The sequence below is a fragment of the Mytilus edulis genome, chromosome 5 (assembly GCF_963676685.1).
Source record: "Mytilus edulis chromosome 5, xbMytEdul2.2, whole genome shotgun sequence".
Lineage (NCBI taxonomy): Eukaryota > Metazoa > Mollusca > Bivalvia > Mytilida > Mytilidae > Mytilus > Mytilus edulis.
Window position 1 is genome coordinate 9,670,994 of NC_092348.1, and position 27,370 is coordinate 9,698,363.

General features: G+C 32.6%; 1 protein-coding gene and 2 non-coding genes across 3 annotated transcripts; 1 reads left to right on the forward strand and 2 right to left on the reverse strand.

The window, feature by feature from the left end:
* The first annotated feature begins 66 nt into the window (after positions 1 to 66).
* On the forward strand, positions 67 to 23,120 carry LOC139522912 (uncharacterized). The gene is made up of 5 exons (XM_071316541.1): positions 67 to 206; positions 523 to 1,577; positions 3,558 to 3,660; positions 5,943 to 6,033; positions 21,257 to 23,120. Exons 2-5 carry the CDS (start codon positions 698 to 700, stop codon positions 21,380 to 21,382), a joined length of 1,200 nt encoding a protein of 399 aa, XP_071172642.1. The 5' UTR covers positions 67 to 206; positions 523 to 697; the 3' UTR covers positions 21,383 to 23,120.
* A 2,197-nt stretch (positions 23,121 to 25,317) lies between these two features.
* Positions 25,318 to 25,456, reverse strand: LOC139525627 (U4 spliceosomal RNA). The gene has a single exon (XR_011664958.1). It is a non-coding gene; the product is annotated as a U4 spliceosomal RNA (small nuclear RNA).
* Positions 25,457 to 26,378: 922 nt separating this feature from the next.
* On the reverse strand, positions 26,379 to 26,517 carry LOC139525676 (U4 spliceosomal RNA). The gene has a single exon (XR_011665006.1). It is a non-coding gene; the product is annotated as a U4 spliceosomal RNA (small nuclear RNA).
* Between the last annotated feature and the right edge of the window lie 853 nt (positions 26,518 to 27,370).

Consider the following 27,370-nt stretch of genomic DNA (forward strand, 5'->3'; position numbering starts at 1 on the left):
TAACTTGGAAATTTAGATCTGGAAAATTTGAAGAAAACTATTTTTTCATTGGATCTAAAAATAGACAACACATGGCGGGGTTTGACAAAAGATTAGTTTCCTTTGGGCCTATTGGTGTTTGTCAAGACAGTGAGAAGCAATAAACCTCAATTCAGTGGTTCTTTTGACCATTATTTGGAATCACTTATGTTGCAATGCTATAAAAGGTAAAACTACCGAAATACTTATTTTCGAAAGTAATATTATATCATTTTGATTTGGAGTCTATCTTTTTACATTCTAAAGATAAACTGAAATGATCGGTGTCTTTGTGAACGTTAAAACAATGCAATACAAGACGAAAACATCATGAATGAATATCCTTGGATTTTGAGCATCGTCTTTTTTATATTATAATCAATTGGGTAAAATCGAAATTTTATTTTTCTAACTAATTTTAAATTTTGTTGTAATAATATTTTTGATAACTTTTAATAAACTATTATTATTATTCGTATTAAATTATTATAATTTTTTTTACAGAAACTTTCATTGACCATGGCAAGGAGAAATGGAATGTTGGGGAAAACATTCTTCAATATTGACAGCACTAGAGTATATATATAAAGTTATGAATGGCTTTGTCAGTTGATGCACAAATTCAAACTCTTAGATTTGTAAAAATGGATCAGGCATGAATTAAAGCAAAATCTATAAAATGGAAAGCTCTGCGAGATCCCTCTTTTTAACACTAAAATATATCGAAAATAATATACGACCTAAACGCGTTTGCTCTTCACCAGGGGAATGGTCGCAAATAAATAGTATTCACTTTGGAGAAGTTTTGACTAATTTCTCACTTGTAACCTGTGGCTCTAGGAATATACATTGTGGTATGTGTGTTGATCGCCTCGATGCCATCGGGTATTGTAAAGATTGTAAATTCTTTATAGATAGTTATTGTGATGAGTGTCACAAGAGAATTAAATATTTTAGACACCATGATGTCATTACCTTCCAGGGTAAGAAAATAAACGAATTGAAAATTGAGAATTTCGCTCCTAAATTATTCTGTGAAAAAATAGGACACAGTGACATTGAAATGACATCCTTTTGTTCACACTGTAAAGTTTTGGTTTGTCTCAAATGTAAAGAGAACCACGATACTGAAAGCCATGATGTTGTTTTGCTTGTAGAATTTTTCAAGTTGATAGACGTTGTCCTTGATATTAAACGTATAAGTGAAGAAATTATTATTCGTTTGCCCAAGTGTGCTCATACCAATGATGATATTAGCCTTCTCTCTGCAATCATCAATTGGATTGATATGATCATTAGGTTTCAAAAAGATTTTCGAGCTGACGATTTTCCGCCAAAATTTAAACATATTTTGGAAGATGCATACCGGAATGGACCATTTATAGCAGAAGATTCTTATCCAAACGCCATGACCTGTAAAAGAGCCATAGAGGAAATGGTATTGATAAAAACAAACTTTGAAAGAACGCTGTTTTCCTCGTGTGAGAGATCAACAACAGAATGCCGTCGAAAAAACAACAAAACCTGTCATCAAAACACGAATGTTCATTTTGCTAGTGGTAAATATTTGAATTATATATCGTGTTCATGCTTAACTTTTATTTTGCAAAAAGCTAACGCTCAGGTTAAATCAGTATTTTAATTTCCATTTTAATTCCTCTTTAAAAGAAGATGAGGTATGAGTGTCAATGAGACAACTTTCCATCCAAGTCACAATTTATAAAAGTAAACCATCATAGGTCAAAGTACAATCTTCAACACGGATCCTTGGCTCACACCAAACAGCAAGCTTTAAAGGGCCTCAACAAATTACTAGTGGAAAACCATTCCAACGGGAAAACCAACGGTCTATATAAAAAAAGAAGATATGGAATGATTGCCAATGAGACAACTTTCCATAAGAGACAAATGACAGAAATTAACAGCTATAGGTCACCATACGGCTTTCAACAGTGAGTAAAGTCCATACCTCATAGTCAGCTATAAAAGGCCACGTAATGACAATGTAAAACAATTCAAACGAGAAGTCTATATAAAAAAACGAGAAACACTTATGAACCACATCAACAAACGACAACTTCTGAACATCAAGTTCATCTCCATAACTTTTTGAAAAAAGATAAATAGTAATACACAACGTGTTCTTATTACCATTTATTATATAATTGACATGTTTGAGTTTATTCTTCATGAAATGAAATCTTAGCGACAGCGTAAACCTACAGAGAAATTAAGATCAAATATCTTTTTGTTAGATATCAAAACTATCAGCAATTCAAAATAATAAAATCGATTTATTATCAAAATTATATAATTTTAGTTGATTATACATTTAAATACCTAATAAGTGTAGGACGATTCTAGATTAAAGTCGCTTTAGAGAAAACTTGTCCAATTACTATCCATATGTTCACTGCGGTTGCTAATTTATTTTGGAAAATGCACATGAAAGGAAAACAAGTGCCCTTAAATTTTCAGAGGCTTTAACCGTTTCTTGGTAGAAATAAAATCGTCCTTGCATATATCGAAAGTCTTCAAAAACACTTCACTCAATACTTATATTTTGAGATCTTAAAAGTGAAAAAGTTTATGTTATTAAGATTTTCAATATATTTAGCAAAAATTGGCAAGAGAGATGAGAGCACTATCGTATTAAGTATTAATAACTAATAAACTTAATTAAGAGCGTCACTGGAAATTCTGAGGTAGACTTAATGAAGTGTGGCGTACCAACTTACCTTTGATGAGTTTATTCATGCAATATCATAGGAGAAAATATAACGCGATGGGTGCCACATAGTAAAAAAAAACACAACATGAGTGGTGTCACATGTGGAGCAGGATCTGCTCATTCTTCCAGAGCACAAAAGATTAACCCCAGTTTTTAGTTCTGTTCGTGTTGCTAATTCTTTATTTTTCTATGTAATGTTTTGTGTACTTTTGTTTGTCTGTTTGAATTTTCTTTTCTTTTGTAGCCATGGCGTTATCGGTTTATTTTTAATCTACGAGTTTGAATGTCCCTCTGGTATCTTTCGCCCCTCTTTTTTTTTTTGTAATTCGTAGTAAAATTGAGAATGGAAATGGGGAATGTGCCAAAGAGACAACAACCCGACCATAGAAAAAAACAACAGCAGAAGGTCATCAACAGGTCTTCAATGTAGCGAGAAATTCCCGCACCCGGAGGCATCCTTAACATGCATAGTGGCTAATTGCATTTTACCATTTACAAGTCAGAGAAGAATGTCGAACAGCATAATATATATATTATATAGAGTTTGCTGAAACATACTCCTGAAGTATCTTAATTTTCGAACTTCGAACATAGTTTCTTAGAGGAGTAGTCAATGTGTCAACAAGATGTTTCTATAGCCAAAACAATGATTCATGTTCAATAACCCTTAAACGTCAATCATAGTGATGGTACAATATTGTCAATTACAAGCTTTCTGGTAACGATTTAAAAAAAGTTATGTTTTGCTACAATAGCCTAAAAATTCTTATCGTCAAATAATTAGTTTGCTACTCTTTCCAAATTGTAGATCAAACAGATGCTACGTACGAAGAAAGAGCTGCTAAATATAGAAGAATAGACAACGAATCCAATGGGAGCCTTCATCAATCCTCTTGTCTTCCCAATAATATGTATGTGTCAAATATATGTAATCACATTTTAGCATTTGTAACATATTTACAATGATGCCCTTGCGATCCGATGACCTCTTGATCGTTAGGGTCGCTCCTGTCTGTTATATTCAAAATTATAGTATATGATTGTATTCAGCAATGAAAAATACACTCACATAGTGTACGACACGATAAAAGTTATCGAATATAGTGTGATTTCCCTCCAACTGGAAGCAGCGTTGTCACAACTCGATCCTTACAATTTGATATATGGAAACAAGGAATGTGTTTTTTATTTTGATAGATGCTTTTTGTGTCTTTTGTATGTGTTTGTTTGTCTTGAGATTGTAAAACAGTGATGACTGCTGTAACTATATTTTGACTATTTTACCGATTATATCAGTTTCTACATTTGAAAATGTCTGTACCAAGTCAGGAATATGACAGTTGTTGCGGTGCAGGAAATGCTTACCCTTTCGGAGCACCTGATTTTACTCCCGGTTTTTAGTAGAGTTCGTATTGTTTCTTAATTATTATTTATAACTGTTGATGTAAATGTCCTTTGGTTTTGTGAGTCTTTGTTTACTCCTTGGTTTTGATTGTTATTGTCTTTGATGTGTTTTATCTTTTGATTTTGATTGTTATTGTCTTTGATGTGTTTTATCCTTTGATTTTGCCTTTGATTAGGGACTTTCCGTTTTGAATTTTCTTCGGAGTTCAGTATTTTTGTGATTTTACTTTTTTTCCAATAAGGATTGGGGTTTTTAAAATCCTATAACATGATAACATGATAAATTTTAAACCAGGAGTCACTCTTTTGAAAGGATAAAACCAAATGTTCATGTACTAGCTTTACACTATTTAGGATTCAGTTTATTACTAGGAAATATTAATTTTACCTTAAAAGAACACATACACAAAAGAAAAACTTTTCACCCCAAATCGCATCCTTAATATTGAAATAATTAAATTGGCCATAATAATAAACCGGAACTGAAAAACTAAAATTAGCTAACTTTACTTGTAATAATTGGAAAAGAAGCACTTTTGATGTATTAAAATTATGCTTCTTGAAAACTGGAACTAACATTTGCAATGAAAATTGTATTCTCTTCAATCAATACTGGTGTTCTTAGGTTTATTTTAAAGAGACCTTATATGTAACTGACTGTGGATCTGGAAAATCGTAAGTGAAACTGAATAATAAATAACTTTTTATGAGTCGTTATCATAAAATCATAATATTGTACGATTTTTAGCTCTTAGGTTTATTTTAAAGAGACCTTATATGTAACTGACTGTGGATCTGGAAAATCGTAAGTGAAACTGAATAATAAATAACTTTTTATGAGTCGTTATCATAAAATCATAATATTGTACGATTTTTAGCTTATGCACTTTGTAAATTTGCCAAAATCTGCCCCAATTCGAAGATTTAAGCTATTTTCAGGCATTGATAATATTGTCATCTATTTAGAAATAAGCCATATTATTATGTAAACACAAAGTACACACATAGAGCTATGAAATATTTGTACAAATTAAACGACATTTTTATAGTAGCCGTGGTATGAAATAAATTCTATGAAATCAGGACATTTCAGTTAGAGTTTAGACTGATTTATGAGATCTATACACCTATTGTAAACGCTCTTATGTAACAGAAATGTAAAGTATCCCAGAAATTAATGCCAACACGCACATGTTGAAACAACGGAAAAGTAGAATGGAAATTCTAACACCATTTTCTACATAGGGCACTATCAATTCTTAATAAAGTAGGAATGGGTTCAGATGCATAAATAGTTAAAAAAAACAAAAGGAGTTATTTACATGAATAATAAAGTGTTCTATCATTTGCATTAACTTAATTTGCATAAGTTTGAACAACTTTGAAGTATTGTCAGTGTCATTAATTTAATAAATGTCTTTTGCAAAGCGTCCTTGCTACTAAACGTGGAAATAAACAGACGAATTGCACACGCAATATAAATATGAATATTTTGTATCTTTAAACAGTTTCAATCGAATTATATTATCTTTAACTTGATTTGGATATTGAATAACCACGAAAAGGGAAAAGACTGATAGTTCCTATCAATCAATATTTTTATTCGAATATCTTTCAATATTAAAGACAATTCACAATAAAAGAAGAAGAACTTATTTGTTAATACACCATGAATCATGTTTAGCTTTATCTAAAAATCCATTCTATTTTGCAGAAGTTGACATTTTTCTACCTTTTACTTTACTAGTAATCAAATCAGGAATACACCCTTTTTATTTTAAATTTTCAGGACACATGCGAATCTTAATTCTGAAGAAATTTATTACTGTCCAATAACAGTGGAACCTCAAAGTTATTCCTCTCTGGATCTTTTTGGTAGTGTAAGTATCAATTTTTCTCTTTATTCCAAAAAATATATATAAAAAGATAACAAAATAACCGAGGAAAATTCAAAACGGAAAGTTCCAATCTTTATCAATATGCCCGTTTAATTTGGCTTCGACCCGAATAAGTTAAAATAAAGGCAACAGTAGTTAACCGCGTTTCAAAAATCATAAAACAATTAAAGGGAAATTCCGCGATTTTTTACTTATCATCTAATTATGTTCATCTTAACATAAAAAACACATTTGCAAAGTTTTAAATTTATATTCCTTCTAATAACGGAGAAAATCAAGTATTTGTAACTTTTTTGGTTGAATTCTCGAGTGGGTCGTGACGTATTAGCTCGATTTATTGAATTCTGGGAAAAAATAAAATCTGTTTAACTCTTATAGCTTATCGACAATATACGTAATTAAAAGCGCACAGCTGACGAATGGTCGAAGTTATTAACCACAATATAAGAATGAACGAAAATGGATATGCATATACCGTTTTGTATTGATTGAATTAAACTCCTATAAAATTATCTCTAGTAAATGTTTTTGAATAAATTTAATTAATTATTGTTGAGATTTTTTTCATAAAATATTTATTGAACATTTTTACTGATATTGAACTGAAAATATTTTAGTTCTATTTACCGTTATTGTTTTGATAATCATTTCAATGCAACTAATGTGTGAGCAGAGTGTGTATATTATTTTGTAAAGGTCACTGTATATTTCTCGGCTTGAGGTCAATTCGTTTACCTTGTAGCTATTTAGCCGCATGTGTGAGTTCAAGCGTACACAGGTATAAATGTTGTTATTTGGAATGGATATACAGAAAGGATTAGAAAGAGTATGCTGTCATGATGTTAATACACTAAGATTTAATACACGATGAGAATAAAGATACAATAATTAAATTGTGTAAATTAATTGAAAATAAAATTCAGATTCGTAATTCCAAAAGTGTATAAAAATAAAAGGAAACAATTTTTGATTACATTCTTAGCGGCAATTGGCGTAATGATTCAAATATGAAGCAAACAATAGTAGTTTTAATCTTTTATAAAAACTAAATGCAATATTACCCAATTTGATATACCATTGTACATCTGTTTGATATCATTGACTTTACCGGAATTTCTTAACTTGTATTCAAATCTGGCTGTGTTTAAATGCTAATAAAACTATTGCAATTTTAAAGTTTTTAATTGACAAAAAAATACAACATACAACATGCATGATTTTTTTTTAGTTTCTTTTTAACATTTTATTCTTACATAATTAAATTCATTTGACAATCATTTACACGAACTTTTTGTGAAAAGAATATCAATTATCTAAGCTAAGGCATTATTTCTTTTGAGGATTTTTGAGGATTTTTTTTAAAATTCTATGATAATATTTGTGCAATGTTGAACATGATAGCCGTCATTAATCCAAATAAGTAATACAGTAGTTGTAATAAAAGTTATATTTTAGTCATGCATAACTGATATTGACGAATTTATAATAGTTCGTCCATACATCGTTGTTCTTGAAACAATCATTATTAGTATACATGTATTAAAGTTTCCTGACGTATAAGAGCCATTGAGGATGAGCTCCAGAGAAATCAGACTAGTGGCGTTTCGTTCGTTTGTTTGTTGGGAAAGGAGAGGAAATGCAACCGCTTGTACAGATAAACGACAGAATTACCATACAAGCATTTATAGTCAACACAATCAGAAAGAGTTCCCATCGTTAGACGGGGAATATGAAGGCTTCCAATAATGAACAAGTGACATGTCTAACTCTGAACAGTTAGAAAACAGACTATAGACATCGACCGCTTGTTCTTAATATTTGAAACTGTATGCATATATATACGTATACGTTTATGATATAAATAGTGATGAGTTCTTGCGTCTGACAAAAACTAAATTCCTTCATGGTTATATCTTGCCATACGTTTATATTGGTTTGTAAGGTGATTACTCACAATCGTTATTCGAAAATCCTGTTTCTGAGATGTAGATTCATTTCAATACAGAAATTTCGTCTATATATTTCACAAGTGTATAACACGGAGAAGCTCTGAAGGTCCATTACTCCCATTTTGTTTGGGTGTGAACCATCGATGTTTACAGCAATATCACAGAATAAGATGATGATGGTAGAAAGAATTATGGGCGTCATGTGGCAAATATTACATGCATATCGGACAATGAGTTGTCAATCTGTATGAAAAGATTTCCAATACAACCATATTATTGAGAAGGAATGTTTACATGCTATACTCTCGTACTAGTATTACAGGGTTCTTGTGGCGTTCACCTTAGACACACATCTTTTTAACGATGTTTAAAAAAAAGACAGAACCAATTTAATGTCATATTTTCCTATTTTTTAAATATAACTAAAAGTCTTTTATCTGACAAGAATACCCCTATTTAGCGAACAAGTAATTTATTCTTTTTCTGTTATTGAATACCAAGAAAGAAAATAAATCCCGAAATTAATTTGAAACTTTGATACTCAAAAGTTTCCCAGCAAAATATTCACATTCCCTGGGGATAATTAGTGTTCGTCCAGTGGCATATATAACAATTGTGATGACGAATTACTTCCTTTGTTCGAGAACAATCTTATTGAAATATAAATCTGTGATTTTACTAGGTCCACAGCTTCAATGAACCAAAGCAAAAGTTATACATCGACCTGTATTTAAATCAAATTGGTTCTCTTCTTCTTCTGGTATACAATAGTCTATCGACATTCGATGATTACATACTGTTGGCATACGTGGACTAGTCTATTTACAACACTTTTACCCCTATTTATTCAAAATATATGTTTTTTTCTTATGTTCAATGTATACATGTATATATTTTAAATTGCGCTATAGTTCCGTAACTTTCTATCCAGTCGTATAAACGAATCGTCGGCAAGTGCGTACATTTTTTTAAATCAATATTTCTGGTCTGTTCCAATCTGTCCTTCACTATTGACAATGACTATATATTACATTTTCCCAATTCACCCTTGGAAAAAATATTTAAATAGATTTTAATTTCATCAAATCTTATTTTTTGGATATTATTTATAAGTTTATGAATTATATTCTTTACACCAGAAATGTTATTTATAAACAAGCGTATGAGTTCAGTAATGACAAGTAAGACAGAGTTGTATATTATTCATCTGATAGTTCAAAATGGAAAGTTATAAGTTATCAGCCGTGTACACTGATCAATACCTGCAGAAGTGAAACGATGCATGAACTTGCAAGCCCGACAGGAAATCGCTTGAATACCTGGACGTGTCACCTCAAACCCCTCACAATACCTTTGGAAGTAATACCTTTAGCCATGCTGGTGATCAGATGAGGGAAGATCAAAATATATTTGTTTATTACTTTAAAGAATTATGAACAAATTAGATTTTCGAAAACAATTTTCACGGAACACTTATTTATGATTTCAACTTTCACCTAATTCCAATATCAACAGTTTAAAAACAACAGACCATGGTAATTTAAAAAAAGTAAGAATATTTATCGTATCAAGTTAGTTAGTCGGATAAAACAACCGTACGATTGACAAGATATCGACACGCAATTACGACTACATCGGTTACTGTAGTTTTGTTTCTTTGTGGTTTATAGACATATCGTTTTTATTAATCGGGAAAGAAGACAAAATGGCGGATCGCAGAGAATTGATACTCTAAATTTAAAATCGATGGTGATCGCTTATCTAGCGGAATAAAACTTTAATATCTATGAATTTGAGCATTTTAATACAGAATGAACATAATATCAATTTTTGATTTTTTTGCGAAGTTTCCCTTTAAAGGAAAACAAATCCGGGTTACAAACTAAAAACGAGGAAAACACATAAACTATTAGAAGAAAACAACGAAGCAACCGAAACACTGAAGTCAGCAAAATCCAAACGACAATACAACATACACAGAAACTAACTAAAAGATAACTAGTGCCATCTTAATGACTTGGTACCGGAAAAATGGTGGGTGGAACCTGGTTTTGTGGCTAGCCAAACCTGGCACTTTTATTGCAATGTTAAATATAACACTAAAATGACAACATTACATGCCAGGAATATAGTACAAATACATGCAAAAACAATAAGGACAGAGAAATACACAAATAAACAATACAATTGTACATTTCGACATGCTAACCACAGAATTAAAAAAATAAAGAACACGTCAAACAACATATGGCAACACAAAAAAACAGTACAACGGAACCACGAACTATCGTCCTAATGACTGGATCAACATCGCAGATAAATTTCTAAACACATTTGATACAATTCAAGATCAGATTTGTAACTATATCATATGATGTATTTTATAACAATTACAAGAATATTGATAGTTAGTAATTAGATAATTGATAGTATTATCTAGCTATACCGGTATTATTTTCTAAATTAAACTGTGAAACATATAAATCGTGTACATATAGTTGCTTTAAGCTAAAATCACCCAGTTTAATCTTCTTTACTTTAACATACGAATAGAAAATAAAACAAAATAATAGAATTACAACTACAAACTATAAGATATCTAAAAATATACGATTAGAATTACACATACATCATCATAACTGAATGCATGATTGTTGGATTAACAAATACTATGACACGTCTTATAGCAATGCGTATTCACACTCATTAAAACAGTCATACTCGGTAATAGGTCATGTTCGGTACTTAAAGACCAGACGCCGTAAATGGTAAATCACCATCTAAGACGTGCTAAAAATGTCCTAAGTTAGTTTAGCCTTGATTGGCTTTATAACATTTTAACTCACCGTTCAGAAGGAACTGTGATCTTTAGCCATCACTTGTCGTCCGTCGTCGTCCGTCGTCGTTGTCCGTCTGGTGTAAACTATTTCAAATATCTGCTTCTCTGAAACTACAGAATCAATTCCAACCAAATTGTAGCTGAATGATCCTTAGGGCATGTAGAATAAAGTTTGTGTTTTATTTTCTGTTTCGTCAAAAAGCATGGCCGCCATGGCTAAAAATAGAATATAGAGGTAAAATGCAATATTTAGCTTATATATCTCAAAACACAAAGCAGGTAAAACAAATCTGACATGGGTTTAAAGTGTTCATAAGGTAACGTTCTATCAGCCCTGAAACTTTGAGATCAATCATAACCCATTGTTGGGTTGCTGCCACTAAATTGGTAATTTTAAGTAACTTTTGCAGTTTTTGGCTATTATGTTAAATAGTATTAATGATAAAGATAAACTGTAAACAGCAAATATGTTCAGCAAAGTAAGATCTACAATAAGTGTAAAGAGTTATTGCCCTTTAATGACAATTTTACACAATTTGTTTATCATGTTTTCTAACTTTAATAATCTTCTTTTCTGAAACCACAGAACAAGCTGAATGATCCTTAGGATGTCTAATATTAAGTTTGTGTTTTATCTTATGTTTCGTCAAAACTTAGCCACCATTGTTAATAATAGAACATAGGCGTAAAATGCAGTTTTTGGCTTATATCTCAAAAACCAAATCATTTATAGCAAATCTGACAAGGGTTAAAGTGTTCATTAGTTCAAGTTCTATCAGCCCTGAAATTTTTAGATCAATATAATAACGCATTGTTGGGTTGCTGCCACAAAATTGGTAGTTTTAATGAAATTTTGTAGAATTTGGTTGTTGCTGCCACAAAATTGGTAGTTTTAATGAAATTTTGTAGTTTTTGGTTATCTTCTTGAATATTATTAATGATAAAGTCAAACTGTAAACATCACAAATTTTCAGCAAAGTAAGATCTACAAAACAGTTTTTATAACCATGAATGTTAGTTGACCCCTGAAGGAGTTATTGCCCTTTGAAGACAATTTTACACAATTTGTGTAACATGTTTTCAAACTTTAAAAAATCTTCTCCTTTGAAACTACTGAACCAATTCCAACCAAACTTGAGATTGGTGAGAAGGAGACACAATCAAAGAGCTGAAAGGTCTGAGGAAAAATGACGCCACTGCCTCTAATATTGGGATATGATTTTCACAGACCGCAATAAGTTTAACATGTCTCCTAAGCATATAATTGATATTTGTATATGTGTGTGTGAAGTGAAGATGGCAACTGACTTTTTTTTTTTAGTACAAATGAATAGGTCAACAGTCAAGACTACCTGAATGATCTACAGTATCCAATGATCACTTGCTGGTTTTTTTTATAAATAAATAGGTCAAGACTACCTTAATGATCTACAGTATCCCACGACTACTCGCTGGTTTTTTTTTGTACAAATAAATAGGTCAAGAATACTGAAATGATCTACAATGTCCAATGACTACTAGCTGTTTTTTTGTACTCATAAATAGGTCAAGACTATTTAAATGATCTACAATATCCAATGACTACTGGCTGTTCTTTTGTACATACTAAATTAAATTTTTAACGTTTTTATAATGATAGTAATTTTTTTTTATCAAAACAGTAAATAGAAATAGTAAATAAGGGGACGACCATTTGATATTCTGGGGGGAGGAGGATTTTGAAAATAAATAACTCAGCCTTGATAATCACAAAAATAAATGGTTTGTTTTGTGATAGTTTGAATATAAATGACCTGACTTGCAATGGATTGAAAATAAATACTCAGCAGGTCTAATCGAAAGTATGAGATGGCACCAGAATTTTCATAAGTTCATCTTTTTTCCCAAAACATCGGGAAACACTTCCCAATTTTTTTTTATAATAAAAGTATACATATTATTTAAATATAATTGAAATGTCTGGAAATTGGTTCCATTTAACTTGAGGTATATTGTCTCAGGACACCTTACCTCACTTTTATTTTAATTGACATGGCCGTAACTACATTGAGGCAAATGCCTCATGTAGGAAATTTCAAAACCAAATGCTTGTCTCCATATCAAATTGTGTTCACAGCGAGTGCCTAGCAAGAAGCAAGTTCTGTTTTCCCTCAGACGTAGCCTTGCTTTTTCAGGATCAATGTTTCTTATTTATTTGTCTTTTGTTCACTGATTGCCCTTCTGTATTCTGTTACTGTTCACTAAAACACCGTACAATATTAATTTGTATTTGTAAGACAGTGGTCGCATCGAATTAGCTAGACGACACTGTTGTGCACGCATCAAACGTAGAGAGCTTCAAATCTGTTCTCACACCCCTCCAATAAATCGGCGGCGATCTCTCAAACCGTTGTATTAAAGCCAGCATCAATATCGACAATTTATTCATATTTCATATAGATACTGTCTGTTACAGGCTTTGCTGCTGTAGCTTTGTAAACAAAGATTGAGTCGGACCGGCCGCAGTCTGCGTCATTACCACTAGCCCGATGCCCAAGACTAGTATTAGATTTTCAGCTCGGACTAGTAAATTTTAATTATCGGTATCCCGACCGGACTAGTAGGAAATATAACGTCCTTGCTATGTCATTTGAACATATTTGAAGTTTATATTGACAAGTAATGCAGAAAACCTCGTCAAATTAATGTTTACGAACGTAACTATATATATATATATCGAGATCGATAATTATACATTTATCCTGAGAAATGAAACAGAAACGTAAACCAGTCGCAATTAATATTTTCAGTACTACGATCTGTGGAAAGTAGACCAACACGGACACATTATATTTTCTTATAATAAAGGCAGTTGTTTGTAAAACGTAAAAACTATCAAGTTTTCCCCCGATTTATTATGTATCTTATGTTTTAACAATGTTTTAGTTTTATTTCACATAATCAATAAAGTTATAAAAATAGATTTATGAGTTTCTTAACAACATCGTGTTCGTACACTTCGATCTTTTTGGTAATAAGAAAGACCGGACCATGTGTAATCAGACGATTCATACGCACCGCGTTGGTATTAATTTCCGATTATATAAAACTTCGTAAATCTGGATAAAGACCAGTATCTATCCAATGGATGTCAAGTTGATTCCGATTTATACTTTTTTAATAGTTGTTAAGTTGAAATGGTAAGAAAAACTGACATTATTTAGGAGAACTTTTTTGTCTAGCGATTGCTGATCATTGGTGTGTGAAAAGTCCAGAACCATGTCAAAACGGATCTATTTGTTTATTACGTAGATAAAAGCGAAAGCTTATGAAATATATAACAAAGGGAACCTCATAATACCATTGTGGTAGCAATAAACATATGAACATGTCTAAATGTTTTATTCTGTAAATAAATTATGTAAGCTGGTTCCCGGTTGATTACTACACAATAAAGATAACACAAGCAGAGTAAAATGGTAAATACGAAACCAAGCGCGGTAGGCGGAGAAATGTAATGGAAAGTAAATACGAAATAAGCGCGGAAGGAAGAGAAATGTAATGGAAGTTGAGGTCAATAGTATCGGAATCATGCCGCTGAAAGCGTCATTTTTCCAAAAATGAATAGATTGAATTTAAACACTTTTTCACAGATTTCCCTTCTGTTTCTTGTGAAATTGTCGTATTTTGAGCTCTCCCTTACACTATATACGTTTCTTTTACAATCCTGTAAATCAATATTTCGAAATATTCTAAAAATATCCAACCTATTATATTGTAATGACGTCAGTGTTGGAATGCCACACCACGTAGAAGCAGGGATATCCTTAAGGTTCATCATAACAAATGGACAAATATGGCCGTATTTTCAACTCAAAAACTACTCCGTGTACAGACTTACCTGTGCTGTTTGGAAAGTTGTTATGCCTAGCATCCACTAGATATATAAAAGTTATATGTATAATGGGTTTAAGACAGGTAAAATCTTTCTTGGTTTTTGATGGGCATTTTTTTTTCCTTTCTGCAGAAGGTGCAAAAATAAACAAACACCTGAATTACTTTAATTGATACTGTCCACTCACTGCTTCAGATAAACTCTTTAACTCACCTATAGTTGTGATGATACCTGTTGTCCATGTCAATTAAGGACAATCAAAACAATACAAACCGGTTTTTTACCTGAGGGAGCATCTCATAGTTGTACCACAACTTAGTTAATTTTCACACCTTTTGCATGAAGGAAAAAAATGCCCATCAAAATCCAAAAGAGATTTTATCTTTCTGAAACACAAAATGCATTTAACTTTATTATATCTAGTGGATGCCAGGCATTAAAACTTTTCCAACTCCACAGGTAAGTCTGTACTCAGAGTAATTTTTGGCATGTAAATACAGCCATATTTGTCCGTTTGTTATGATGAACCTTAACTGATTATTAAAATCATTCTCAGAATTCATGTACTAATTTAAAATCGGTATTTGTTTACAATAAACATAATTATGTTTGCTGTAGATGATTCAAACATCAACATGATGCAATGATTTAATTTCTAGGTCAACTTGTAATTTATTTAATTACTGGGGATACATGAGATTGGGGAGAGAAACAGCAGTTTTCATTCTTTCTGTAAAAGTCTGTTTTGAGAATCTTCCTCCAATACCGGAGCACCTCATTTGATGAGTAAAAGTATCCACTAAAATAAAATATAATGTATCTGAACACTTAAAATGTGACATTTAGTATATGATAAGTAGTCTTCCATTTAAACCAAATTTTGTGTACCAACTTAAAAACATAAGATATTAAAAATGTTTCACTTTGTGGTTTAAACCTATTTATTCATGAAATTTACTAATATATCAAAATGTAGGATCTGGAAACAAGCTTCACACAGCTTATATCAATCGTATTGGTTTTTATAAGTATATGTATCCCTGTGATGAGAGATGTAACTGGAACTTTATCAATTGAAATTTAAAACTGAATAGATTTTTCAGTCCTCACTTTCTTAAGAAAAAAAATTTAAAAATCTTAAAGTACTGTCACAACAGAATGACCCTAGCCTGCTGTTCTGTGGTACACAATTGAAATGTTCTTAAATGATAGAATTCAGTTGAGTTTAGATAATTAACTTTCAACTTTAATCAAATGTTTTGATTGAGAAGGTGTAGATCTCTTCGATTGGTCTAAATAGACTCCATGATGAATTTCATAACCAAGGAAAGGAAATCACATCAAACAACAATTGATTGCACTAGTGTCAACCTTTCTACATGTTCTAGCTGTTCTTTTATTCATTCTTTTTATGTAGACTATCAAAATATAACACCCCCCCCCCCAAAAAAAAAAAGAAACAATTGCTGTCTTTCCCCTGAGAGCTCTCCATTTCTTTGATTTTTGTTTGCTTCTTCATGCTTTCAAAATGCTATATCAATGGTAAAGTTGATTGCTTTGTTTTAAGTTGTTGACAAAATTGTTATTTCAAAATCATCAAGTGGGATTCAGATGAATTTAACAACCCATTGTTGGGTTGCGGCCACTAAATTGTTGACTTTAAGGAAATTTTGCCGTTTTTTTTAGATTATCATCTTGAATATTATCAATGATAAAGATAAACTGATACAGTATAGTGCAATATATTTTTAAGATCTTGACATTTATTTTGTATCAGAAACCTATATATTATGTCAAAAATTTTATCACAATCCAAATTCAGACAGTATCAAGCTTGAATATTGTGTCCAATTTGTCCCAACTGTTCAGGGTTCGACCTCTGCTATCGTATCAGGCAGCGCGCAGCCAAGCATTTTGTTCTAGTACTATAAGCAATCGTATTTGATGTATTGAATGCTTGTTTGGTGTACATGCAATTTCACAATCTACTGAACATTGAAATTTATAGGCCAAGTGAACCATTTGTATACAATGGACACCTCCTTGTTAAAATTTTGCTTTACCTGTATATTTCGCAATATTAAAAAATTCAGAAAAGTCCATTTTCCAAAACTAATTCCTTTTAAAAAAATGTACAAACCAACCTCTTTGTGTGCGATTTCTCAACGTATTGAAGACCTAAAAAACATTTCTCTTGTACATTATTTTCAATTCATTGTCTCTAAAGCATATTCACTACTTCTATTCTCAATACTATTTGAACCATGATATGATAATCAATAAGTAGTGACTTGCAACAGATTAACATCTTAAAGTCAACTACAGTTAATCAACTTTTAAAAACCTAACAAACTTCAAAATCTCACATCAAACACCACTTTCTTTTTCTTTTGAAGAAAGTATGACAAAAAACTATCAAACGCTTATTAATATACATTTAACCAAACTACGGTAAAATTGGACACTTAAACTCTTAAACGAGTTACAAAACTTTGATTTTTTTGAAAAACTAGGGATTTTCTTATCCCAGGAAAAGATTACCTTAGTCGTATTTGGCATAACTTTTTGAAATTTTGGGTCCTCAATGCTCTTCAAGTTTGTACTTGTTTGGCTTTATAACTATTTTGATCTGAGCGTCACTGATGAGTCTTATCAGGACGAAACGCGTGTCCGGCGTTTTAAATCATAATCCTTGTACCGTTGATAAGTATTTACACAACTTAGTCAATGCCACTGCTGGTGCACGTTTCGTCCCTGAGGGTATTACCAGTTCAGTAGACAGCACTTCTGTGTTGACATGAATATCAATTATATGGACACTTTTATAAATTTCCTGTTACAAAACTTTGAGTTTTTCGAAATACTAAGGATTTTCGTTTCCCAGGAATAGATTACCTCAGCCGTATTTGGCATGACTTTTGGGATTTTTGAGTCCTGAATGCTCTTGAACTTTGTAATTGTTTGACTTGATAACTATTTTAATCTGAGCTTCACTGATGAGTCTTATGTAGACGAAACACACGTTTGGCGTTTTAAATTATAATCCTGGTACCTTTGATAACTATTTACACCACTGGGTTGATGCCACTACTGGTTGACGTTTCGTTCCAGATGGTATCACCAGCCCAGTAGTCAGCACTTCAGTTTTGAAATGAATATCAATTATATGGTCACTTTTATAAATTTCCTTTTCAACAACTTTGAATTTTTCGAAAAACTAAGGATTTTCTTATCCCAAGCATAGATTACCTTAGCCGTATTTGGCAGAACTTTTTGGAATTTTGGGTCCTCAATGCTCTTCAACTTTGTACTTGTTTGGCTTTATAACTATTTAGATCTGAGCGTCACTGATGAGTCTTATGTAGACGAAACGCGCGTCTGGCGTTTTCAATTATAATCCTGGTACCTTTGATAACTATTTACACAACTTAGTCAATGCCACTGCTGGTGCACGTTTCGTCTCTGAGGGTATCACCAGCCCAGTAGACGGCACTTCGGTGTTGACATGAATATCAATTATATGGACACTTTATAAGTTTCCTGTTATAAAACTTTGAATTTTTCGTAAAACTAAGGGTTTTCGTTTCCAAGGAATAGATTACCTTAGATGTATTTGGCATAACTTTTTGGAATTTTGGGTCCTCAATGCTCTTCAACTTTGTACTTATTTTGCTTTATTACTTTTTTTATCTGAGCTTCACTGGTGAGTCTTTTGTAGACGAAACGCACGTCTGGCGTTTTAAATTATAATCCTGGTACCTTTGCTAACTATTCACACCACTGGGTGGATGCCACTCCTGGTGGATTTTTCGTTTCAGATGGTATCACCAGTCCAGTAGTCAGCACTTCGGTGTTGAAATGAATATCAATGATATGGTCACTTTTATAAATTTCCTGTTCCAAAACTTTGAATTTTTCGAAAAACTAAGGATTTTCTTATCCCAAGCATAGATTACCTTAACCGTATGTGGCAGAACTTTTTGGAATTTTCGGTCCTCAATGCTCTTCAACTTTGTACTTGTTTGGGTTTATAACTATTTTGATCTGAGCGTCACTGATGAGTCTTATGTAGACGAAACGCGCGTCTGGCGTTTTGAATTATAATCCTGGTACCTTTGATAACTATTTACACAACTTGGTCAATGCCAATGCTGGTGCACGTTTCGTCCCTGAGGGTATCACCAGCACAGTAGACGGCACTTCGGTGTTGACATGAATATCAGTTATATGGTCACTTTATAAATTTCCTGTTACAAAACTTTGAATGTTTCGAAAAACTAAGGATTTTCGTTTCCAAGGAATAGATTACCTTAGATGTATTTGGCATAACTTTTTGGCATTTTTGGTCCTAAATGCTCTTCAACTTTGTACTTATTTTGCTTTATTACGTTTTTGATCTGAGCTTCACTGATGAGTCTTATGTAGACGAAACGCGTGTCTGGCGTTTTAAATTATAATCCTGGTACCAATTCGTGATGGTGTCCATAGAATTTACGGAATGTCATTTTTAATCTCTCCTCCACATAACTTTGTTTGGGCTGTTTCTAAATAAAGAGCACACTCCTGTATATGAAGTCAGTATAGTGTAAACACGCACGAGCATAACGCATCAATTGAGATATGTAAACACCATACAAAGTAGCAAATGGTATGTTGCTGCTCACAAGGAAGCTATTTAACCAAAAGTTCCAAATGGTGAAGTTGAAATCATTCCTTCGTAAATTTTACGGACTTCATCACGAGTTGGTTGACCGTTAAGGAATAACCGTTTCACAGATGATATCGGATATGTTCCTTATGTTGTAACTACAATCCCCTTTCCTTTTCACGAATGTGACCTACCGAATTAGACTAGATTGGTAATAAAATTATAACATAAGCAACACAACGGGTGCCACATGTGGATCAGGATATGCTGACCCTTCCGGAGTACCTGATGTCACCACCAGTTTTGTTGGGTTTCGTGTTGCTTAGTCTTAAGTGTTATATGATGTGTCTTTTGTACTATTATTTGTCTGTTTGTGTTTTTATTTTTAGCCATGGCGTTGTCAATTTATTTTCAATCTATGAGTTTGACTGTCCCTCTGGTATCTTTCGTCCCTCTTTTACTGCTGAGAAACGGAAATTTGATAATTGGGAAATTGAAAACACCCCGTTAGTCATAGATTTTAGTGTGAAGTCGTCCGTTTGTGTCAATATTGAGGAAAAGATCAAGGTGTGGAGCATCTTTCTTAAGATTAGTCGTATCCTTAATTTCAACTTCACTGGGATATATGTGATGTTAGTATTGGCTGTATGGGTTATTCAGTGATAGGACATCATTAATATATCTGATAATATATCTGAAAGGTGCTTTTTCTTTTTTGTCTTTTGAAAGGTTCTAGTTGAATTCTGCTTCATTCGAGTACAAAAACTAGGGGTGCACTATAATAGTAGAAAATCGACTGTCTGTTGAAATATCAATTCTTTAAACTCATTTTGATGACATCATCGTCAACATAATGGGAGGAGGGTATAAGTACCGGTAACTGTAAGCTCTTTGTTAAATCCGGGATAGCTAACCACATTTAGTTATCTCGGTTCACTATCATAACATTAACACACTTTGGGATTTCCTCCGTTCGATAAAATAAGACAATATACTTGCATCTATCCACTGGGGTTTTTAATACTCTTTGGATCATAGCTGCATTCAAACTTTGGGTTATTCATTACCTTCCTGACCAGTTCGGAGGAAGCTCACATCATTCACATTTCAATATCTATCTCTAAAGCGTCTTCTGTAATGGTCATCTCTTCCATTGTACCCTGATAAAGTCTTTTCTTCTCCCTTTTCCACGTAAGACAACATTTGGTTTTTGCTTACATCTAATTTTGGTGTCTCGCCCAAATCTTGATTCTAAAATTTCGAAAACGTAAGCAAAAGTTATGTGTCACCGTAGCATTAATCTCACATTAGCTCCTCTTTACGTTAACATAAAGGAGGTGAGGTAATTAACCTGGTTGCTCACCAAACTCCGTCATAATTTGTGGGATAATTTTAATTTGTGTTCGCCTCAGTTTCAGCAGTTTTAATCCTATTTATCAATTCCGGTCGAGCAGGGTATAGGTTTACAAGCATGACACTGTCACGAAGATTTTCAATATAAAGTATCGTGTTGAAACAACTTTAAATTTTTTTGTTCATGTCAAATACTTGCTTTACCTCCCTACTCATTGTCAATGAAATCACATGTCTTTCCTAAAGAATCTTTATATAGTTTGATCGATGACAAACATTTTGTTTGCTCCTGTTTACCCTTTAACAAAAGCATTTTGACAACGGCCATTTCAAGTAAAGAACTTCAGTCACTTTTCACACATTGAAGTTTATCTATTATTTGAGTCTATTTAAATTCACATAGATTTAAATCTATCATTTCTAAAAATTTGGCTGAACTAATAGCCACATTGTTTTATGATCTTCCAAACATTTTAATATTTGTTTGTTTCGAAACTTTTTCGGACGTATCAGGTAACGATTATTTCACCTTTATTTTGTAGGGTTTTTTTGAAAAAAGAACGTCTCACCAAAAACCAATAGAACAAGAAATAAGAGATCTTCAAGCAGACCAAGACAGTAGACCATTCAACCTCGACAGCTTTAAAAATATACATTCTCAAACGTAGACATTATTATTTTGTTACAATGTCTTTCATATCTAATCTTTCTCAAATTTTGCCTACATTATCAGGCACGATTTGGTCACTTCATATGCATGATTTTTTGTGATATTATATCTACATATTGGCAGCAAAGACAGATGAATAGTATGTATAACAGAATAATTACTATTTAAATACATGTCGTCATTCGGTCTATTCAACATATCATATGATTTTTATCAAGGTAGTGTTCATAGTATTATACATCGGATCCGAATAAATACTTATCAAATTGATAAAAGACCAATTGTCCAGCCTGATGCTGAGATGGGAGTTTATAATGATTACTGGGCCCAAAATGGAAAAGCCAGTCAAAAAAACTTAAGACTAAGATTGATCGTAAGTCATGAACAATTTAGTATACTTACGATCAATCTTAATGGTAATTTTTTTGGTAAAATTGACTCCAGGGCTGTAATAATCAATATTTCATATCAGTTAGTTTTGTAATGTGTTTTAACTTGCGTTAATGTAATGCTGGTTATAAAGAACATTAAACAAAATCTAACAGACCGAAAGGCAAAAATATCTTCAAATGTACCAGGCTTATAATCAATAATGTGGTACACCAGACGCGCGTTCCGTCTTCTTATTACTCTCAAATTCTTTTATATTTAAGGGCGTCGATACAGTTTCACATGATATTCTCAAATTGGTTATTCAAAGTTTGTTTTAGATTTAGTGGAAGTTCTGCAAAAATCAAAGTGTATATAACGGTACTTGTTCCAACAACGAAATCAGGATCAAAGTCGTACTTTTGGAATTTTGTCCTTTACCATTGACATTTAATAAACCTGTACATTTAGAAATCAAAAGTAATGTTACATGTGCGTTTACAAACGATGAAGTTCTATGTCAGCAGTGTTGTTTCAAATCAAAACTTGATGAATTTTACGTTTTGCTTGCCAGGCCCAAAATAAGTTAAATTTTCCTACCTTTATTCTGCAGCAGGTTTCTTTTATTGTTATTTTGTATATGGTTACATTACCCGACTTTCCATGCAAATATTGAGAAAGATATATATTAGAAGAGAAGTTTAGTAGTTAGTAAAGAGAAACTATGTTTATGTGTTCCTTTAAGTATTCCTTCCAATTTGTCATCGCTAATTTAACATTGCCATAAAGCGCGAGGTTTTGGTTAGCCACAAAACCAGGTTCAACCCACCGTTATTCTTAGAATGTCTTATGCCAAGTCAGGAATATGTAATTTTTTATCTAAAAGTTCGTTTCTGTGTATGTTCCATTGACGTTTGTTTTTGTTACACTTCAGTGTTTCTGTTGTTCAGTTCTTTTTGTCTTATAGTTTATGTGTTCCACTCGGTTTTAGTTTGTAACCCGGATTTGTTTTCTCTCATTCCATTTATGTCTTTTCAGCAGGGTATACTTCTGTTGCCTTTGTTTACTAGCGGGAAAATCACTTTTCAAAGTACCGATAAATTGTGAATACAAAAATGAAACAACTTAAAATTTTGACAAAACAATAAAATACTTCAGTTAAATATGATTCGATTGGTAATTTTGCACATTATAAAAGCGTGATGTCAAACCTTAAATGATCGCGTCGATGTCAACTCCCCTGAAAGGCTCAAACTAAGAGGCAGCATTTTCAACAAGTATTTTTATAATCGATTTATTATTTGTTTTTGTATTATGATAGAACTGTATTGCTTTATTAAAAAAAAATCATATATATTTGCTGTAAAGAGGTATTTGGTTTTTTTTTAATTCAATGTTTTGCACATCGAGACACATCATCTTAGAATTTAGAAAATTAAATAAATATTACATGTGTATCAAAAAAATAAACACACAATATATCTTAATAATGAAAGGTCAATACACATGTGTTTATAGATATAGGAAGATGTGGTATGAGTGCCAACGTTACGAGATAACTCTCCATCCAAATAACAATTTATAAAAGTAAAAGTAGTATTAGTTAAAACAGAACAAAAGAAAAAGGAAACATTCATTATTTTTCGATTACTACTAGTGTTAATATTCTAAGTCGATTTACCCCTTTTCCTGGCCGATTGTTTTTTTTTTAAAGAACATGTACATCTGGTTAATTTTATCTGACTTCTACATTGGTCAAAATACAGATGTAATGTCAAATTTTCTATATCTGAAGTTACTGTTGTGACGTAATGAAAAAAGGCGACACATAAAAAGAATACACCTTTCTGCAAATCTTTGAAATGGAAGGATCAACTTTGTTTAGAGAAACACATTTATCTACTATGTAAAGAGTATAACGATATTTCTTCACTGTCGATAGTTCAATTTTCAATATTCAAAATTAAAAGTTTTGAGTGGCGAAATATCGTAGCGTAGATTTATATTCAACACTTTGTTTTAGACTATATGCAATTTGTCTTTTGAGTTTACATTTTATAGTCTTTCTATTTTGTGATGTTACACTAGTATTCAGGTTATGGTGAAGATTGGCGCCTGTTAAAACGTTTAAACCCACTGCATTTGTTTGCACCTGTCCTCGGTCAGGAACCTGTTGTTCAGTGGTTGTTGTTTGTTGATGTGGTTCATGAATGTTTCTCGTTGCTCGTTTTTTATATAGATTAGACTGTTTTGTTTATGTTTATATGGTTTTACACTAGTCAATTACGGGCCCTTTAATAGCTTGTTGTTCGGTGTGAGCAAATGGTCCGTGTTAAAGGTCGTACTTTGACCTATCATAGTTGATTTTTACAAATTGTGACTTGGATGGAAAGTTGTTTAATTGGCACTCATACCACATCTTCCTATATCTCTAATCATTATTAAAGATCGAGCTTCCGGTAAATGACATCAACATGCTATGTTCTAAGGAGCCAAAACATTATGACATAAGTGACTCAAGCTCATAAACGCCATATGAACTGCTATGAATATGAACACTTACCATTGAAACTATAAAACAAAAATGGCATGAAAATTCAACACAAGGGAAATTCAAAAACAGGACGTCGCTTATCAAATGACACAATTAAAAGCTCAGAGAAATCAAAAAAACGTAAAACAATTGTCAAGTGTCATATTCTTGACTTGTAAAAGGTATTTCCTTACGAAGAAAATGGTGGCTTTAACCTGGTTTCATTGCAAGCTAAACCTCTCACCTTTATAACAATCGCATGAAATTTCATCTAATTACAATTGACGTCAGAAACTCGTCTTACTGTCCTTCCGACAATGATACCGGTAGACTGGATTTGTTGAAGACCATCAAAGACTAGATCAACATGTAGTGACAATGCAACGTCAAAAGAATTTGATTAGACAACGTCATTTGTGAGACAGATCTACGGCCGCAACGTCAACTGCTAACCAAATTGATGAATGAAATTTTGCACAGATTTATGCCATAAATGTTTCCCATTAACTGAACTGGCAAAGAATCGACTGCAGAAAAAACATTTAGAGCCTTAAAGTTTAAACCGCATAATTGACAATACACATTGTAATGGGTGGAACAACAGCAAAATCAGAAGGTGCAAAACAGAAACCAAAACGTGCCGAACAGAAATGGTTGACCTTTCTCACAATCATTTTGGCGTTTGTTACAGGCAGTCATTGCTTTTGACAGTAAAACGTTCATTGGTAAGGGGAAAACCAGGGTTTCAGTGTATACCACAATATTTGAACATCGAAAATAACGTAATCAATTCAACTTTCGAACTGCATTTTTTTTTCAAACATTTAAGTAATGACAGAACTTTCTATTCATAAGTTTGTTTACAAAAAAATGCATACTTAAAAATGAAAATTGAAAAGAATAATCTAGTGTTGCGTTTCTAAAGCCGGTCAGTATAAAAGAAAATTACTTGAATACTACTTTAGCATTTTGTCATATGTTTCAAAGCAGTTGGTTTGGTCGACTTTTCTTTATTTAATTGTGTATCATTGCCTCCGTAGAGGAGTTCAGAAATTGCGACTGCTGCCGTATTTCAGGCATCAGCGCGGGGTATTGGGTATAGTTTTCAACTAGCAATAACCACGCCTCGGATAAACCTCATCGGCTATGGTACCGCCACTGCGCAAAGCTAATGAATAACGTACAGTGTACACTGTTTGTTTTAAACTACATTTACTCTATCAAAGGTATTCTAGTAATTTTATTCCGTGCAAAATTTTGGGTAGCTGACATTATTCTACCTTTTGTACTTGGCATTAATTTACATTTGAAAGAGGTTCATCCTTTTTGATGTTCACTGAAATGACAAACGGCTGTTATAGTTGAGAAAACACAAGTTTGTATAGTGGCTATATTAATGGGGAGATAATCTCTCAGTAAACTACGTAGGGTATACGCATATATACGATCTCTCAGGTGGATGGACGGATTGGTGTTTAACGTCCAGTGGTGAATATTACATGCATATCAGGATAAGAAGACAGAAATACATGAATTTTAAGATCTTTTAGCGATAGTTTACGACAATTTGTACATTTGTCGATAAAATCTGCACTGAAGCAATATATAAAAAAAACTATTCATATTTTGATTTTAATGATTCATTTTTTTAAAAAGGGGGAGGGGCTGTTAAGTTCGGATATTTTCCTAGATGTAATGCTCCTAGTCAATTACAATCTATCAAAACCACCAAAAGTGGCATTCATTCTTCAAAACAGATGAGGAAAATGATGAAAATGGTGAAATCGTTTGTATTATAATGATTTGATGCATCAAAACCGTGTTTGTCATTTTCACATGTTCAGTCACAACACTCACTGGTCAGGAGGATGTAGATGATAGAGATCAACCTAGAAAATGTTGAGTACTTCAATGCACCTCATTGAACCTAAAAGAATGAGATCATGCGAATTTGTGTTTCGCCAAATTGTGTCATCTGATCATTAGATTTACCTAGTAAAAGAAAATTACTTGAATACTACTTTAGCATTTTGTCATATGTTTCAAAGCAGTTGGTTTGGTCGACTTTTCTTTATTTAATTGTGTATCATTGCCTCCGTAGAGGCGTTCAGAAATTGCGACTGCTGCCGTATTTCAGGCATCAGCGCGGGGTATTGGGTATAGTTTTCAACTAGCAATAACCACGCCTCGGATAAACCTCATCGGCTATGGTACCGCCACTGCGCAAAGCTAATGAATAACGTACAGTGTACACTGTTTGTTTTAAACTACATTTACTCTATCAAAGGTATTCTAGTAATTTTATTCCGTGCAAAATTTTGGGTAGCTGACATTGTTCTACCTTTTGTACTTGGCATTAATTTACATTTGAAAGAGGTTCATCCTTTTTGATGTTCACTGAAATGACAAACGGCTGTTATAGTTGAGAAAACACAAGTTTGTATAGTGGCTATATTAATGGGGAGATAATCTCTCAGTAAACTACGTAGGGTATACGCATATATACGATCTCTCAGGTGGATGGACGGATTGGTGTTTAACGTCCAGTGGTGAATATTACATGCATATCAGGATAAGAAGACAGAAATACATGAATTTTAAGATCTTTTAGCGATAGTTTACGACAATTTGTACATTTGTCGATAAAATCTGCACTGAAGCAATATATAAAAAAAACTATTCATATTTTGATTTTAATGATTCATTTTTTTAAAAAGGGGGAGGGGCTGTTAAGTTCGGATATTTTCCTAGATGTAATGCTCCTAGTCAATTACAATCTATCAAAACCACCAAAAGTGGCATTCATTCTTCAAAACAGATGAGGAAAATGATGAAAATGATGAAATCGTTTGTATTATAATGATTTGATGCATCAAAACCGTGTTTGTCATTTTCACATGTTCAGTCACAACACTCACTGGTCAGGAGGATGTAGATGATAGAGATCAACCTAGAAAATGTTGAGTACTTCAATGCACCTCATTGAACCTAAAAGAATGAGATCATGCGAATTTGTGTTTCGCCAAATTGTGTCATCTGATCATTAGATTTACCTAGTAAAAGAAAATTACTTGAATACTACTT

Excerpts from the sequence above, each read along its gene's own strand:
- LOC139522912 (XM_071316541.1), top strand. The coding sequence starts at position 698 with ATGGAAAGCTCTGCGAGATCCCTCTTTTTAACACTAAAATATATCGAA. Across the intron at positions 1,578-3,557 it reads GAATGTTCATTTTGCTAGTG|ATCAAACAGATGCTACGTAC; the intron begins GTAAATATTTGA and ends TCCAAATTGTAG. Across the intron at positions 6,034-21,256 it reads CTCTGGATCTTTTTGGTAGT|GGTTTTTTTGAAAAAAGAAC; the intron begins GTAAGTATCAAT and ends TTTATTTTGTAG.